This window comes from Pteropus vampyrus, unplaced genomic scaffold (assembly GCF_000151845.1).
Source record: "Pteropus vampyrus isolate Shadow unplaced genomic scaffold, Pvam_2.0 Scaffold104, whole genome shotgun sequence".
Taxonomy (NCBI): domain Eukaryota; kingdom Metazoa; phylum Chordata; class Mammalia; order Chiroptera; family Pteropodidae; genus Pteropus; species Pteropus vampyrus.
This window is the reverse complement of record NW_011888885.1, coordinates 5,381,486-5,398,639: the sequence shown is the minus strand read 5'-3', so window position 1 is coordinate 5,398,639 and position 17,154 is coordinate 5,381,486. Positions and strand designations below refer to the sequence as shown.

The 17,154-nt window shown below is 54.2% G+C and overlaps 1 protein-coding gene across 4 annotated transcripts; it reads right to left on the bottom strand.

Annotated features, from left to right (window-relative positions):
• Positions 1 to 604: 604 nt before the first annotated feature.
• On the bottom strand, positions 605 to 16,298 carry SAMD14 (sterile alpha motif domain containing 14). Of its 4 annotated transcripts, none has more exons than XM_023533566.1 (10): positions 16,154 to 16,298; positions 15,792 to 15,953; positions 12,235 to 12,289; positions 5,673 to 5,839; positions 4,924 to 5,212; positions 4,111 to 4,198; positions 3,939 to 4,013; positions 3,674 to 3,833; positions 2,039 to 2,401; positions 605 to 1,215 (listed from the first exon to the last, which is right to left on the bottom strand). In XM_023533566.1, exons 3-10 carry the CDS (start codon positions 12,275 to 12,277, stop codon positions 1,060 to 1,062), a joined length of 1,341 nt encoding a protein of 446 aa, XP_023389334.1. In that variant the 5' UTR covers positions 12,278 to 12,289; positions 15,792 to 15,953; positions 16,154 to 16,298; the 3' UTR covers positions 605 to 1,059. The 4 variants fall into 4 exon arrangements, with proteins under 4 accessions (XP_023389334.1, XP_011363380.1, XP_011363379.1 ...); XM_011365078.2 differs by lacking the exon at positions 16,154 to 16,298 and having other exon boundaries at positions 2,039 to 2,194; positions 2,282 to 2,401; positions 15,792 to 16,132; XM_011365077.2 differs by lacking the exon at positions 16,154 to 16,298 and having other exon boundaries at positions 15,792 to 16,133.
• Positions 16,299 to 17,154: the final 856 nt, after the last annotated feature.

The window sequence follows — 17,154 nt, the reverse complement described above, 5'->3', positions numbered from 1 at the left end:
AGCTGCTGGGACACATTCCACCCCTCCTCGTAGTCTGTGAACTAGTCTGCACTGACTTCCAGTTCTGGAGCCCACTGAGATCCTGCTGGGGACCAGAGCAGTTGAGGGAGGGCTGGTAAACCTTTCCGATCTAGCAGCTTCCAGGAGACCTAGATTTGCTTCTGCTTCACTAGAGTGAGAATTCACCAGTTCAGTCTCACCTAGGCATTGGTAAGAAATGTCTTTCGTCCCTACCAGCTCCCAAGTTTGTGCTGTCCGCAGGGAGGGCTCAGGTGCCCTCTGAGGAAGCAGCAGAAGTGGACCTGGCTTGGAGAGCAAGCCACAGCCCAGCCTGACTGGACTCTAGGAGGGGCGGACCTGTAGGGATGTCATCTCACCAATGAGACTACAGGACAGAGAAGGGGAAAAGGAGGAGGGTTTCATCCTCCCTTCTGAGGTCCTTGCAAAGACCTCATGGGATAGCCATGCTGCTTTCTCTGCTCTCTCACTGAGGCCGACTGAGAGTCTGCCCCGAGTGCAGCTTGCTGTAGTGCCCACCAGCCTCCTCGGGGACAGAACAGAGCTCTCCCTACACACAGCCACCTTAGAGAGGTGGAGAGGAACAACTCCATCCACCTAATAACTGCCTAGATGCTCAACCACCTCTCTGCGCCCTGGGATCCTGGGACCCCAGCCCCGTCTCAGGGCCTCTGGAAGGCAGGCAGGCAGGCATCCTAACTCACTGCTGCCCAAGCACCACCGTGGCCTGAGGGCAGAGGGTCAGACTGACCCAGGTGCCTCCGGGCCCCTAGACTGGCTTCAGCTCTGGTCTCTTTGCCCTTTTCCCATGATCTGCCACCTCCCCCAGGAACTTCGTGCCAAATGAGTCCTTGAAATCGATTTATTACTGGGCCCTCTCCCTGGCGTGTCCCTTCCTGGAGGATCTAGGTCCAGACAGACTGACAGGGTGAGAGAGGGCATGTACCCCCTGAGAGCGCGGGGCCAGGCCAGCCCAAGCTTGGTGCCCAGGCCCTGCCTCCCTGGGGAGGCCTGTGCCCGCCGTGCCTGCCTCACCCTCCCCTAGCTCTTCTTGGCCTCCTGCTCCCTGCGCCAGAGCTTCTCGCGCTGCCGTGCAGCCTTCTCCTGAGCCTTACGCTCCTTCTCAGCAGCCGCTGCCAGCTCCTTCACCTTCCGCTTCACCAGTGCCCGGTCATGTGAGCTGCTGAGCCCCAGGCTCTAGGGAAGGAATCGAGGGTGAGGGAAAGCGCTCAGGAACCACCCCCAGGTTCTTCGTGCCCCAAGCGTACTCTCTCTGGAGCTCTGCCAGTCCTCTCTGAAATGTAGCCTCTACCTCCCAGACTTACAGATAGATCAGGACCCTCAGGGCAAGACTTTGGAATGCAAGTGGTTGGGAGAGATGAGGATGGAGAGTACCAGGACCTTTGCCAACCCCCATCCCCTTTCCCACAATTTTTGGCTTCCATTTCTCCACTTAAGATTTCAGCCTTAGCATGACCCTGCCATTCCCCTGAGGCCCAGAGATGGAGAGCAACTTGCCCAAGGTCACACTGCTGGTAGTTGGGGAGGCCTCTCCCCATTCCAGAGACTTCCTGGGGGACTCTCCTCTCCACCCCTTCCCCAAGCAACTGAGCAGAGGGTAGGAACAGGCCAGAAACCTGCCAGCACAGAGATCAGAGCCCCCATCCCCCAAATCGCTCCCTACTACAACCGGCCTCCAAGACTAAGAATCAGACAAGGTGATTAGGGGAGAGACCTGCTTCCCACGATACCAGGAGTCTTATCAGAATCAAGAGTCAGATGATATGCTAGCCCTGGAGACTTAGGCTGGAGCTTGAAGGTCAAACCAAACTGAGCTTCAGTTTCAAGTCAGACTGAAGACTCATGCTAGGGTGCAGTGATTAGGCCAAGGACCTTGCCTAGAAGTCAGAGGTCAGGGCAGTGGCCTCAGAGGGAGTGATGAGGTCAGGATGAGGGGATCCTAATCTTTGAAAATTACTTCAGGCTCTGGCTCCCTTGGGGCCCTTCTACTATGACCCACCTTCAGCTTGCTTCCATCCAGCTGCAGAAGCTGCGGCCCGTCCACCTGCCGAGCGGCAAACTCGGCAGCGTACTGCTCCAGGTTGAGGCTGTGCAGCCACTGGCCCACCTGCTGACTGGTCCAATGGTGGACAGCGGGGAGAGGTTCATCCAGGAACTGGGGTGGAGACCAAGGAGAGTAAGGGGGGAATACGTGTCCTTTGCCCTGCACACCTGGCAGAGTCAGAGGCCAGGGCTTGCTCACCTCATCTGAAGACTGGGACAGCGTGTGGTAGGGGTAAGAACACTTGGCCTCCTGCCGGGGACCACTTGGAATCTTGGGGCTGCTGCTGGGGGGTGTGGAGTCATCACTCAGAGTGGATTCCTAGACAGGAGAGGGTGCATGCCACTGAGGAGAATGCTTGCCCCCAGCCCAAGGGAGTCCCCCCCTAACCCACCCACCCTCATCTAGAAGGAGATGAAGTCCTGGACTAGGTACCAGCAGTTGCTCAGTGCACCCTATGCATGAACCTGGAACTGGGCAGGCACATATGACATGGTGACTCATGCGAGGCATTAGTATCTGAGGCCTCTGGGAGGACATGGGGCTAGAACTGAGCCAGGCAGAATAGTTAGTAGGAATGAAGATCTCAGACTAGATGTCAGTTCCTACAGGCAGTCAACCAGGATTCCTCCAGGCTGGGTCAGGGGTCCTTGCCTTGAGCCTCCCCACCATGGCCTCTAGCGCCCTGGCTAGTAAGTTCCTGATTAGAGGTCCTTGTCCTCACTGGACTGTGAGCTCTATAAAGGCCTGAGCTGTGTTTATTCACTATGGTAGCCCCAGGGCTCAGCATAAGGGAAGGAAGAAAGGGAGGGCATGCTAGGAGGGAGTAAAGAAGGAAGTCTGAAGTCAGAAGGGACCCCTTCTCTCCCGAATTCCCAGTTTCTCCTCTGCCCCAGCTGCGCATAAGGAAAAGACCCACAGAACAAGCATTGAGATGGGGGTCATAGAGAGCCTGGCAATTCGATCTATGCACAACTGTGGGCAAGTGCCTTCTCTCTGGGCCTTCATTTGGTCATCTGTACAATGGGGGTGGACATGCCTACCCTCCCTACTTCACTATGCCTTTGTGAATGTAAAGCACAAACATGCCTTTGGAGTTTTATAAACTGTAGAGTGCTGTGTGAACATAAGCAGACACTCGTTGTTTCTGTTACTCAGTCTCACTTCTCCCACAGGGTTGTGAACACTAGCTTGGCTGGGGTCCTACTCATCTCTGTATACCCCAAACCTTAGCCCACAACACAGGTAGCCCAGTTCCTAAGACAGGATGTGGGGCTAGCACTGAGCCAGGCAGAAGAGTTAGCAGGAATGGAGGAGACCTCAGGCTGGGTATACACTAGGGGAATCATAGTGTTCACTGATGTGCATTGAATGAAGCAGTGAATGAATCAACAAATGAACTACTCTAAATATGAATGAGTGAACAAGTGAATACATAAACTCATGGATGAATGAATGAATCATTGAATGATTCCATGGATGGACAAATGAACTCTAGGAATGCCTGGATCCTAGCCCGAGCCAGAGTTAAGTATGCCATCATGTCACCTGAGCCTGAGAGCCAGTATAGGGGCAAGAAGGCCATGGACTTACCTGAGAGGCTGACTTCTTAGGGCTGAAGCTCTCATGTTTAGGGGAGCAGGCAGGGGAGGTGGTACTGCCGGAGGATGCCGAGCCCTTGCCACTGTCTGTGAACCAGGAAAAGGGCAGGAACGGGGAGCCCCCTGACCTGCTGGATCCCTCCACTGACTCCCTGTGGAGAAAGCACCCTGCATAGGTGTGGGCACCGAGGGGAGAGCTGGGCTCACAGGGAGCTATAGGCAGAAGCTGTGGCTGAGGTGCCATGGGTACCTCTTACCTGCTGCCCATGGACAGGCGGTTGCTGCCCTTGTCCTTCCGGCTCTTGCTAGTGGATGCTCGGCGTAAGGTGACCCTGTGGGAAGGGCAGGGAAGTGGGGTGGTGTTGCCCACTGTGCTATGCTGTACCCCGACAGCTCCAAGCTTTTGGTTCTGGCCCCTCCTCCACTCACCCCAGGTCCAGGAACTTTCGGCGAGTCTTCTTATCCAGGCCGATGGTGGGGCTGGCAGGCTCAGGTGGGCTGGCATCCCGGCTGTCATCTTTTGGGGAAGAGGAAAAGAGAACAGCCTGTGTGGTGGCCTGCCTGCCTCATTTAGCTGCCAGGGTGAGGTGGTAGAAATTCTCTCGAATCGTACAACCTGCCTCTGGTGCCCTTCACTAGCTGTGTGACCTAAGACAAGTCACTGTAACTCGCTCAGCATTCTTCATCTCAAATAATACCTGCCTATTTCATGGGACCTAATCGAATGTTTATAAAATCCTTGTGCAAACCGTAAACCATTCTGAAAAGGTAGAGACCACTACTATTTACTATTAATTTTACCTTGGCTGACTTCTAACCAGCCTTCCACTCTTGCTTCACCTGTCACTTCCTCAGAGAAGTCTTCCAGGGTGCTTCCAACTAGGTCCTTTCACCCTGATGGGTCCTCTCCCACCACCGTGCACGTTTCTTGTATAGCATTTACAACAGCTTGTAACTATACATTAAGGGATGATTTGATTGCTTTCTCCCAAGAGTATGAGGAATTATTTCATTGTTCTTCCTCGAAACCACAAGGGGAGAACGAGAACTGCCTCTGTTTGCTCGCTCGTGTGTCCAGTGCCCAGCAGTGTCTGGCTCTTCGTAGACGATCAGTAGACGAATGAATGAAGTGTGGTGTTAACGCCCCTCTTCCCTCCAAGCCACCCTGTCCCACCTTGCCCAGCCCAGCGCTTCTGTGTCCCCGAGCGCACCAGCAGGGGGCGCCGCGCCGACCCAGCTCACCTTCGCTGTGCGGCTCCGCGCGCGGGTGGCGGCGCACAAAGCTAGGCGAGCTGTCGGAGGAGGGCGCAGAGCGCGGCGGCGAGCAGGAGGCGGCGGCCAGGCCTTCGTGCGAGGCGGCGTTGTGCAAGGGCCGGTATCGGGTGAGCGGCGAGGGCGGCGGTTCGTCCTCGTCCAGGCTGCGCCGCAACCCGGGAGGATCCAGGCAGAACGAACCCCCGGCAGGGGACCCCGGGCCCGAGTGCAAAGGCGAGCGCAGCCGGTGCAGGGGACTCCCGCAGCCGTCGGTCACCTGCGGGAGGGGACAGCTGTTCACCGCCAACCCTCCTCCCCGCTTCCGGGAGGGATCGGGATCCCGTTTCACCTAATAAACTGCGCAGAAGCCTCTGAGCAGGGAGCCAGGACTCCTGAGCCCTTCAAACCCCAGGCAGAGGAGGGGTGGGAGGTGGGGGGTGGGCAGTGAGAGGTGGGAGACAAGAGACTGAGGCTTTCAGTCACATTAGGTTGGGGTTGAATTCAGCCTTTTTCACTTACTGTGTGACCTTGTTACCAAACCTCTCAGAGCCTCAGTTTCCTCATCTGTGAGATGGGGACGATAATCCCTTCTTTGAAAGGATGGAAAGAGTCAGAAATGAACACAGCTAATGTTTGTGAGCATTTATGTCAGAAGCCTGGGGTGTCCTTTCCCTGGAAGGCGGTTTGGAGGGGCAAGAAGGGTGGGTGGGGTATGTGCTTGGGTAGGTTTCCCCAACCTTGCCTCCGGGCCCATCGGAGCCTTCACCATCCTCTGCAGAGCTGGCACTGTCCCGAAGCCTTGAGCGGGAGGGCCGGTGTCTCCGGCCCTTGGCCAGCAGTTGGGCCCGGGCTTTGTGTAAACTGCTGTCCAGTCTGACCGTTTCTGGTACAGCCAAGTCCAAGTCTGCAAACCAGGCAAAGGGGTCAGAGACCAGACACATGAGGACAGAAAGCCCAGAGGCCTCCTCCAAGTGGCCACCTGCACTCACACCCCAGACATTCAACAAATGTTTCCGAGTGCCAGGCACTAGGAGTACAGATGAGATGGGAAACGGGATCTCTCATAGTCTGTGGGAGAACCAGACATGTCAGCAGGTAAATGGAGCAGTGTGATGGAACCTCGCACAAGCAGAGGGCAGGACCATCCCCTTTGGATGGGTCAGAGGAGGACACGCCAAAGCTGGGTCTTAAGGTCTGCGTGGGAGTTTATGAGAGGAGGTTGGCAAAACTGGTATATGCAGTGCTGAGAAGCAGGGGAGTAGAGGAAAGGGGGCACCCCCAGGGCAATTGGAGAGTCGATTTGTGGAGGGAAGGGCTGGGGGGTGAGGCTGGAGAGATCATAGTAACAATGAAGAAGCACCTACTGTGTGCCAGACAGTGTATATGTATCACCTCACCTACTCAAAACAACCTGGAAAACTAGGGACAGCTATTATGCACATTTTAGAGCTGAGTAAACTGAGGCTCAGAGAGGTTAAGTATCTTGACTAAAGCCACCGGCTAGCAATGGTCTAGGATTTGAGCCTGGCTAGTCTGGCTCCAGAGATTGGCCCTGTTGGGGACACTGGCTTGCTGTGCCATGCTCAGGGTCGCACTCAGAGACAGCAGAGGCAGTGGTAGGGAAGAAAGTCCACAGTCCCCCAGAAGCCTGTCTCTCCTTTCCTGGGGTCCTGGATGAGTCCGTGGAGGAAGAGTGGGCAAACCCAATGGATTGTGCATAAACCCTATTGCTCCTAGTTTCATTTTTCATTTGTTCCACCCAAGAAGGAAGCCCTCACTCTGCAGTGTCTTTCAGTCTCCGAGCTTGGTACTGGGGTCTCCAGGCGGAAGAGGTTCTTCCCAGACTTCAGGATGGGTTAAGACCTTTCTTCTCCATTTCACCTGGAATAATCTCAGGGATCCCCATCCCATCACCCATGCCCATTCTGCATTGCTTGCTCCTCTTTCTCTTGTCTGCAGACACCCTCTAAGCCACCCTAGTGACTCTCCTAGTTTTACAACTACCTATGTCTGTTTCCAGCCCTGACCCCTCCCCTGAATTCTAAGACTGGGCACCTCAGCACCTGCAGGGAAATTGCCACATCAAACTCAATCCATCAAAACAAACCCATCATCTTGCCTCGGACAGGCTTTTGCTGTGTTCCCTGGCTCATTAAAAGGCCCCATCATCCACGCAGACAGCCCATTCAGACAGCTCCAAGCTGCCCTGCACCCCCCCCGAACCCCAGACCCAGTTTGTCATTCATGTGTCCAGCTGCCTACTTGACACTTCCATTTGGATATCCATTGGGCATCTTCAACAAACATGTCAAAACTGAACTCCCCATCCCCACGCTGCTCCTTCCATTCCGCCCAGCTCAGCAAATAGTAGCTCCATCCTTCCAGCTGCTCAAGGCAAACTCCTAGAGTCATCCCTGATTCCTCTCTTTCCCTCTCACCCTACAAATTCATCCATCCTCGGTTCCTGTTAGCTCTACTTCTGAAATATATCTAGATGTACTGAAATATTTATGGTGAAATGACGAGATGTTTGGGATTAGATTCCAAAATGATCCAGGTGAAGAAGACTGGCGTGTGCAAGGGGATTGATGAAACAAGACTGTCCACGAGTTGACAATCGTTGAGGTTGAGTGACGAGTACATGAGTGCATGATGGAGTACATTGTGCTACTCTCTCTACTTTTGATTTCCCACAATATCGTGTGTGTGTGTCTTTTACGCACACTCACTCACATACATGCGTATGTGTGCAGAGAAAGAGGGGAGAGAGCACAGAAAAGTAGGGGAGAAGAGAGGAGAGAAGAGGAAAGGGAAGGAGGGGAGAGGAGACGAAGAACTCCTCACAGCTCCCTGTCTAGGTCACCATTGCCTCTTGCCTCCCAGCTGGTCTTCCCTCCTCCTTCCTTTCCCATTTACAGTCTATTTTCAACACATCCACCAGACTGATTCTGATAAAACATGTCAGCTTGTGTCACTTCTCTGCTCAGAACCCTCCAGTGACTTCCATCTCACACAGAGTTGGAGCCGAACAAAGTCTCTCGGTGACCTTCCAGACTGTGTCTGTGCTGCCCTTACCTCCCTGAGCTTCTAGTTCTCTCCTTCGCTCCAGCCACTCTGGCCTCCTGGCTCTTCCTCTCGCAGTCCTAGCCTGTACCTCAGGGTCTTTGCGCTTCCTCTCCTCTTTCCTGCGAGGCTGTTGCCACAGATGTCTGCATGATTCTTGCCTCAACTCCTCCAGGCCTTGGCTTAAATACGTTCTCTCTCACTGAGGACATCTCCGACCACGCAATCTATAATACCCCAGAACCCTCATCCCTATTTTTTTCTATATTATTTAGCATTGCTGGCATACTATATATTTTACTTATTTCATTTATTGCCTCTCTCTATCCATCAGAATGTCAGCTCCATGAGGGCAGATGTGTCTCTATTTTGTTCATTGCTCTAACACAGGCATAGAATGGTGCCTGGCACATAGTGCTTAGTAAATATTATTTTAATTAAAACACAGATTTGCCTCCTCACACCCCTGGAATCTGGCCTCTTCTTTCCAAAAGGACCGAATGGCCTTAGCTCAGGCCTTCGCCAGCCGCCCACCTCCCTTCCTCAGTCCTCTCATCCCAGAGCATGGTTTTGGCATCTGTCCATACTCAGCTCCCTGTCTCTGGTCTGCCTCCCCACCCACTTTCCACAAGCTAGGAGAAACTTCCTAAAGCATATTTCTGACTGTGTCCCATACGTTCCTGTTTTTGAAACCCCTTGTGTGTAGGGTGGGGAGGGTTGGGAAGTGGGTGTCCCAAAGCCAACAACATAAAGTCCATGCCCCGCAGCCCTCCATTCAAGGCCTGGGGGGCCCAGGCCACACTTTCTCATGTTGCCCACATTCTCTCCTCCAAACAGCATGGTCTTAGGTTAAGAGCAGAGGCCCTGAAGCCAGATGGCCTGGGCCGAATCCAGTTCTGCCACTAGCTGGCTGGATGGCCCTGAACAAGTTACTTACATTTAGCTAATGGCTTCCTCATCTGTAAAATGGGGTCATAATAGCAGTATCTTCCTTATAGGGTTGTTGTGAGCATTAAATAAGATAATCCATATAAAGTGCTTCACCATAATGCCTGTGACTTGGTAAGTGCTCACAGCACCAGCTGTTGGTGGTGGTAGTGGGCACAGTATGAAACCACTTATACCAATACCTGGACACTGACCTCTACCTTCGTTTCCTACCTCCATCCCTATGTTCTTGCCGCTCCCTCTGCTCCATCACTCTCCACCCCTTCTTTGTCCGGCCCTCAACTCCAACGTGTCACTCCCTCCTACTCTGGACAGCTATACCTCTTCAGGCTTGCCACTACAATATGATCAGGAATGAGTGTCCTATGCCAAGCTACACAGCAGAGGGTGACGCCCTTGACTGTCTACCAAGCCCCATGAGAACCTGGTACAGGGCCTGATAGAAGGTAGGTACTCAGTAGGTATTTGACGAATTGAAGCAAAGTCACACTTGTGTGGCCCGGTGCAGAGCAAGGCAGAGATGGACTCCAGATACACACAGGCGCCGATGAGGGTCGCCGACGAGGACAGGCCCACACTCCATCCCATCCCACATTTTGATCCTCTGCACAGCATTCCTCTCATCTAATGCGTTCCTTGTTCAGTCCTGTGTGCTTCATTATCAGCACCCTCTACTTGCCCCTGTGCTAGCATTCAAGCTCCGTGAGGGCAGAGACTTTGTCTGGCTTGCTTGCTGCTGTCTCCCCAGGGCCTACAACAGAGCCTGACACACATTAGGAGCTCCGTAATGTTTGTCAAATGGACGAAGGAGACAGGGAGTGAATGGAGGGGGCTACTGTTTTAGCGAGGTAGCCAGACTGAGGTCTGGATGACAGTAAAGAGCCAAGGTTGTAGAAAGAACAAGAAAGAGCTTTCTGAGGAGGGAAGATGGTGTGGCCATGGGCTTGGACTGTCTGAGGAGCAGCAGGGGCCAGTGTAGCCTGCAAGGAGAGGGGACTGCCTGGCTGAAGGGGAGGGTAGACCAGAGAGGCTCTTATAGTTGTCCAGGGGCAGCTGGTGGGGGCTTGGAGACGGGAGAGTTTCTGTCAAAGGGCTGCAATCTTGGACCCCAGGCTTGACACCACTGCTCTGGTTCCTTAGCTGCTCCTGCTTCAATTCTGGTGCTTCCAGACCCTGGGGCTGAGCTGGGTGAGTGAGCCCTCTGTCTCCTGGCCCCTGACACAGAATCTCCAGGCACTGCCTGGAAGCAGCAAGGATCGAGGACTGACCAAAGAATAATAATAATATCTAATACTTATTGAGGTCTCACTGTACCGGGAACCACTCTAACTGCTTCACAATTACTAGCTCATTTAAACCTCCCCACAACCCTAGGAGGAAGAGACTCTAGGAATCCCCAGGCAGCCTTAATTTGCCTGAGGGCATATGGCTGGGGAGGAGCAGGCCAGGGTTACATGCAGCCTGGCTTCGGAGGCACAGTTGTAACTATCAAGCCCACTATACCTCCTCTGAGGCCTAGGTGGGAGTGACTTGTGAGTCTAACCCCTCATTTTACAGGTGGGGGAACTGAGGCTGGGAGAGGAAAGGTTCGGTCCAGGGTACAGAGGAAGTAGCATCCTGGTCTGTTGGCTCCCAGGCCAATGCTCTTGCAGCTTTGGGTGTGGGGAGTTGGGGGAAGGAGGAGAGATGATGAGCATCCTCTACCCCTCCAGCACTCGGCTCCTGCCCAGCCACCCTGGGCCAGGGAAAAGGTCACTTTGCTCCTGACTCTGGGCCACATCAGGACCATGGTCATCTTATTTTGGAGGATCTAGGGAGCAAGCCCCATGAGAACCTGGTAGGGGGCCAGCCTCTCCTTAAGTCCCTTGCTCTACCAGGCCCCCTTGCCTCATTCTATCCCTCCCTCCATATCCCTTTCCTCTCCACCGCACCCCCCACCACCCCACCCCCGGGGAGTTGCTCCGGCCCTGGGCAGTGGGAAGTCATGAATATTTCATTGCCTTTCACATCAGGAAGCAGGCAGAGCAGGCAGCTACCTCAGCAGGTCATGGAGAAGGAAAACAGGAAGGATTGGGGTGGGAGGAGGAGGAGTGAAGGCCAAAAAGCCCCAGAAAGGGGGAGCTCTTCTTTGTCATGCCAGAGGTCAGGCCAAGCCTCGGAGGAGTTAGAGCAGCTCAGAATCTGAAGCCCAGCGGCGTTTCAAGGCTCGAGGAGTCCTAAAGGCAGACCCTCCACTTCGCCGGCCTCAGGGAGAGTGAGTGGGAAGCAGCATTCCCCAGGAGCCAGGAGGCAGCAGTGCCTGGCATTGCCTGGCTTGTGGCTATGAGGCCGGGAGAATGAAGTGAGCAGGGGAGGGGGAAGAAGAGAGGGGAAAGACGGTAGAGATGAGGAAAAGGCAGGGGAGGAGAAGCTAGGAGGCTCTGTGGCATTACACACCCAAGAGCCCCTGGAGGCCACACATACACAAATGTGAGTCCTGAAGGCAGCACACGTTAGAGGCTTCAGGTGGCTTCTTTCTGTCTCCATCTCTCCCTCCATGTTCTCCCATGATCCTTTGCTCACTGACTCCTCTACCAAATCCCGCTGGGAAACTGCCTTTCTACCCCTGTGCATGCTGGGAACTCTGCCCCACCAGGTGGTCTTTCTCCTATCCACACAATAGAAAGACTGCAGGGGGTAAAGGATGGTGCAGGCCTGTATGTGCTTGTACCTCAGTGTGTATTGATGCTGTGTGTGTGTTATGCATTTGGTTTCCATGTACATCCGTGCAGAGTGAGGTCCCTTATTTATGTGACTCAGAGGTAATGCGTGTCACCTGTGCTGGGGGATACAGGTCTACAAACACAGTGTCTGATAGCAGGGAGTTAGGCAGTCTGGAGTCCCAGCTCTGCCACTAACTTGCCATGTGATCTTTAAAGCAAGTCACTTCAGTACTCTATGCCCTAGGTTCCTTGTCTGTAAAATGGGCACACTTGTTAGCATTCTTATGAGGATTCAATGGTACAGTCAGTGCATGTGAGATGGGGGTGCTACCCTAGTACCTGGCATGAGACTAGCACTTAATAAATGAGGATCCTTATAAATATTGCTGTTGTAACTGGCATGTCCACTCAGATAGTGCTGACAAAGAATCAAGATGTAAGGCCAACACACACACACACACACACACACACACACACACACACACACACACACACAGCCCGAAGTCTCCAAGGGACTCCAACCCCCTCCCTCCCACTTCCCCATGCCCGGTGGCCTTGGCTAGAGATAGGACCAAACAGCACTTACCAAAAACCTCATCCACGGGTTCTCGGAACTTTGAAGAAGCCATGACTCAAGAGAGCTGGAGAGAACAATGGGGAGGAGAGGAAAAAGGCCGTGAATAAGAGGTTCAGGTTGGTGGAGGCCAGGGAGCTGCCAATGGCCTGTTCCTGGCCTCTGGTCTTCCCTCAGAACTCCTCCTCCAGTACCTGGAAGTCATCTGAACCACAGCCCAGATTGTGGGGGTTGGAGCAGGAGACAGAAGCAGAAGGCAGGGGCAGAGAGCAAGTCCAGGATATAGTCACAGGCTGAGTCCTGTGGTAGGCCCAGCTGATTTGCTGTGTGCCTCCACTCAGGTACTAAACTTTTCCCCCTCACTCTCTTAGGCCTTTCCATCTTTTGCCTTCCCCAAAAACTTTTAATCATCATGAGTTATCCAACATCAAATCTGGGTGAAATCTTGGAGAATATTAAACTCAATCCTCTCATTTTACAAATGCAGAAATGGGAGAATGATTGGCCTAAGATCACATAACAAGTTAATGGCACAATCAGGACCAGAACTCAGGTTATTCCATCCATCCATCTCCTTCTCTACTTATCCATCTATCTACTTGCCCATCCATCCATCCATTCATTCACCCATTCATCACCCATCTATTCAACCATCTTTCCATCCATCCATCCATCCATCCATCCATCCATCCATCCATCCATCCATCCATCTATTCAATACTTACCCCCATCCATCCATCCACCCACCTTTGCATTTATCAGTTCATACCATCCACTCATCCATCTTCCCAGCCATCACTCAGTCCTGCCTCCCCCCACCCACAGTCACTGGTGTGCTCGCCACCTGCCTTCATGAACACAAGCTGTTCAGGAAGCTGGTGCTATCAGCAGTAGGGCCACTGTTCTTGACAAAATCACAGTTCCAGACAGACTCACAGATGCCAGAGGGTATGAGGAGTACTCACAGCACAACAGTGGACGGCCAAATCTCTATGACGCATCAAGTACATTCTGGAAAGAAGTGTGGATGGGTAGGGGTTTGGTTTTGTTGTTGTTGTTGTCATTTGGAGGAAAGCAAGAAGGAAGGCGGGTAGAGAAGCAGGATATATGCAGCTTAAACAATTTGGGCAGCCTTCCTAGTACATAGGATTGTAACAGTCAGAACCAAGGCTTGGGTATTAGAAGGACAGGAGAATTCCAGATAAGCAGAGTAAGGAAGTTCAAGGACAGGGGCACGCTGCATGGCTGGGATGTGATCTCCAGTTACTTGCCTGGGCACCGGGCAAGATTATACATTTGGCAGGTATAGGAGAGAGAGGCCACATGCCTACTGGGGTCTTTTCCAACTCTCCTCTTCTATTCTTACGCAGACATCATCTCACCATGAGCTGGCCTGGCTAAGGATTCTTAGTCTCCCCACTTTACAGATTGCAGGAGATAAGAGGCAGAACAACCTTGACTCCGGTCTCCTGCCCCTTAGCCCTATTGTGGGTGATGATCTGCAGTTTTGGAGGGTGCTCACGACGAAAGAACATTGCAGGGAAAAAGGGAGGGAGAGGGGAGCTGGTCCATATTGGTTAGGTCTGGGAGGAGTTTCAAAACCACCTCCACCCCAGGCTCCATGGACGCTTGAGGTTGAAAGTAGAAAATGAGGTATGAGAAGGGGCCAGGGACATGGGCCCTCCTGCCATTCTTGAACTCTGGGTGCTAGTAGCAAAGACATTTTAGAACCTCTCTTCCTGTCCTGAAGGGCCAGACGGGAAGGGAGGCTGCCCCTAAGAATAAACCAAATTTGCTCATTCAATCACAAAGCTTCATCTGATCAGGACCCAGCTGCCACCTCCTCCAGAAAGCTGTCCTAGATAGCCCTCCCTCCTCCCATTTGTCTACATAATTTCTAAATCCACCCTTCCCCAACCACTGGGAAATGAGGGATTTTTCATACTTCATCGATTCCCTAACTGGGTCATATCTCCCCTACAGCTGATGGGCACTCCCTGAAGAGAGAGGCCAGTATGCCCCGCCAAACTAGGGACTCTCTAAAGATAAGATTGGAGGCTCCCCAAGGGCAGTAGAGGTGCCTTCCCTCTTAGACTACCTGAGACGCAGATCCCTGTGGTCTTTTTTTTTTTTTTCAATTACAGTTGACAGTCAGTATTATGTTAGTTTCACCATATGTTCTTTAGTCAAGGTCCCAGTCCGGGGTGGAGGTCCTTATGGATGGAATCCTCCTTCAGGTACTCTCTGGGGTGGACTGGGGCTTCCAGTTCACACCCTGCCCAGTCCATCCTGATTCAGCACATAATGCTTTCTTTTCCTCCTTTCAACAACTAATGCCCTGGGGTGTGTATAGGGGACCCTCCCTACACTGTCCCACAGGGAACTCTGGGAAGAAGATACCCAGGAGGTAGGTCACCAGGCCCTTCTCCATCAACCCCCTCATTCCAGAACTGAGCTACAGAAAATTAGATACCCACCCCATGACCTATTCATACTACACACACACACACACACACACACACACACACACACACACACACACACACACACACCGGACCAGGTAACTGCCACAGGGTAGAAGTGAACCTGTTCCTCCAGACTCTGACTCTCCTGGGCCACTCCTTCCAATTCCAGCTCCTGAAGAAGGAGCACCAAGGACTTTTGACCTTTCTCTGGCAGAAAGGGAGGCAGGTGAGATCAAAGCTTCCTGACCCAGGGTAAGAAGCAAAGGAAAGAAAGGGGCACAACCCTGGAGAGGGAATGGGGGGTAGGAACAGACACACGATGGACAGGTTGGTGAGGGGCTCAGTCCACAGGGCTGCAGAGAGAAGGAAGAAAGAGCAGAAAAATAGATATAAAGACAGAGTGGGTCCAGGGAAAGCAGTAGTGGAGAAGGGCCACCAGCAGCCCAGAGTGAGGCCCAAGGGAGGGGTGTGAAGAGAGAAGGAGAATCCGCCGCGGGGGCGAGGGCAGTCCCGGCGGGGCAGAAAGGGGCCCTGGGAGAGCAGAAAGGGACCAACGGAGAAAAGTGCAACCGGGAAAGGCCAGGAACGAATGGCCTGGAGAAGAGGCTGGGGGTAGGGAGAGGCAATTAGAGAAAGCCAAGCCCCTCTCCCATAGGCCCAGTCTTGGGGCGCCCGGAAAGCGTCTGATGTCTCCTCCAAGCGTCGCTGAAGACGGAGTGGGAGTGGAAGACAAGGCACCTACTGCACTCCCAGGGCCCCTAGCCCCCAAACAGAGCTGGGCGGCTAGTTTCTCTTCACCAGTATAACTCCGCGCCGGGCAAGAAAGAGTTAAGCCCTCACCCCCTTCCCCCACACCAGTTTTTTAAATTAATTTCTCAGGGCTGGGGGCGGGAGGGAGAGGATTAGAGACACAAATCCTATCTCCGCCCCCTCCCCTTACAGCCCAGCACCCTAGCTCGGAGCGGCCCCCTTAGGGATGGGGGAAGAAAGGCCCTTGTCGCTTCCCCGCTATAGCCACTCGGGGTCCCACCACGAGCCCGAGTGACCCCCTCCCAGCTCCGCTTCCCCGTCCACTTTAGAGTCCTTAGAGTCCCGGCTCCTTACCTCCAGCATCAGTCATCTTCAGCGTCCATCGCCTGGGGAACCCCTCCTGCCCATGATGCTCGGGGTGGAGGGTGCCGTCACCCCGGCCGCGGGGGGCTCCGGGCTGGCTCAGTCCACTCCATCCCGGGAGTGGGGTGGGGGTCGGCGAGGAGGGTCCAGGAACTGGAGGGAAGGGTGGGGGGAGTGTGGGAGAGAAGGAGGTTTGCAGTAAGCAGGAGGCGCGGGCGGGGCTGGACCAGGAGACCTGACCGGCAGGATGCTCCGTACGGTGTGTGTGTGTGTGTGTGTGTGTGTGTGTGTGAGAGAGAGAGAGAGAGAGAGAGAGAGAGAGAGAGAGAGAGAGCGCGAGCTCCCCGCCCCACCTGCCCGCCCAGCCCGGCCGGACGCGGGCCCCCAGCCTGGCAGGCCTATACGCGTCGCGTCGCGTCGGTGGGGCTCCGCGGGGGTCCCCTCAGAAGGGGCGATGCGGGGGGCGCGTGGCGGGGAGGCCCAGCGCCCGGGAGACAAAGAGCGGGAGGAGGGGGAGGGAGGGGCGGAGGCGGCGCGCGGGGAGGGGAGTAGGCGGCCCGCGCCGTGGCCTGGCTAGGGGATTCCGAGTTGCCGTTACTTCTCCGCCCGCGGGAGTAGGGGCGGTGGGAAGCTGCCGGGACCCACGAGGCTTCCGCTTCCTCCGCAAGGTCCGTAAGGGTTCCTGATCCATCCATTCAACAAACGTCCACCGAGTGATCGTGTGCTCCGAGGCCCGAGGGGACCGCGGGGAACATACAGAACCCACTAGGTCTCAGCGGTCAGGGTTCGCAGCGTAGTCAGGGGGACAAGACCAGTGGGGAGGCCTTCACAATCCCGGTGCTGTGAGGCCTGGTTCACCAAGGATACCTCGGCACCCGCAGAGCACACGCGGGCGGGGAGCACCGGGAGGATTCCTGGAGGAGGTGATGTGGTTGGTGCAGCAGCGTAAAAGTGCCAGTTAGGCTTTGCGGGGCGGGGGGAGTGAGGGGGGCGAGAGAGGAAGATGAATGAGACTGCAGGGGGCGGGGATGGATGGAGGGCTTGCCTTTTATCCTCAGCCTTAGGGGTAAAAGTAACTGAAGAGGGAGGGGCTTAGACTTGCATTTTAAGAAGAACCCTTGGCTCCTCTGTGTAGAATGGACTGGAGACAGCAACCCGAAGCCAAGGATATCCCTCATGTGGCTGTTGAGAGATGAGGGCAGTGGGCATGAAGATCAAAGACCAAATTGAGAACTATTCAGGATGCAGAATTGAAGAGGTTGACAAGATTTGAGGACTGGCTGACCATTGAGGGAGGAGGGGTGTAGGATGACTGCAGGGTTTAGCTTAGCGTGGAGCCCTGGAGGTGGTGCCA

What these genes read in the sequence shown, in the direction of transcription:
- SAMD14 (XM_023533566.1), bottom strand. Translation starts at nt 12,277, where the DNA reads ATGGCTTCTTCAAAGTTCCGAGAACCCGTGGATGAGGTTTTTG. An exon ending in ACCCGTGGATGAGGTTTTTG is followed by an intron (nt 5,840 to 12,234) that starts GTAAGTGCTGTT and finishes CCTGGTTTGCAG; the next exon opens with ACTTGGACTTGGCTGTACCA. An exon ending in CGAAAGTTCCTGGACCTGGG is followed by an intron (nt 4,014 to 4,110) that starts GTGAGTGGAGGA and finishes CCCTTCCCACAG; the next exon opens with GGTCACCTTACGCCGAGCAT.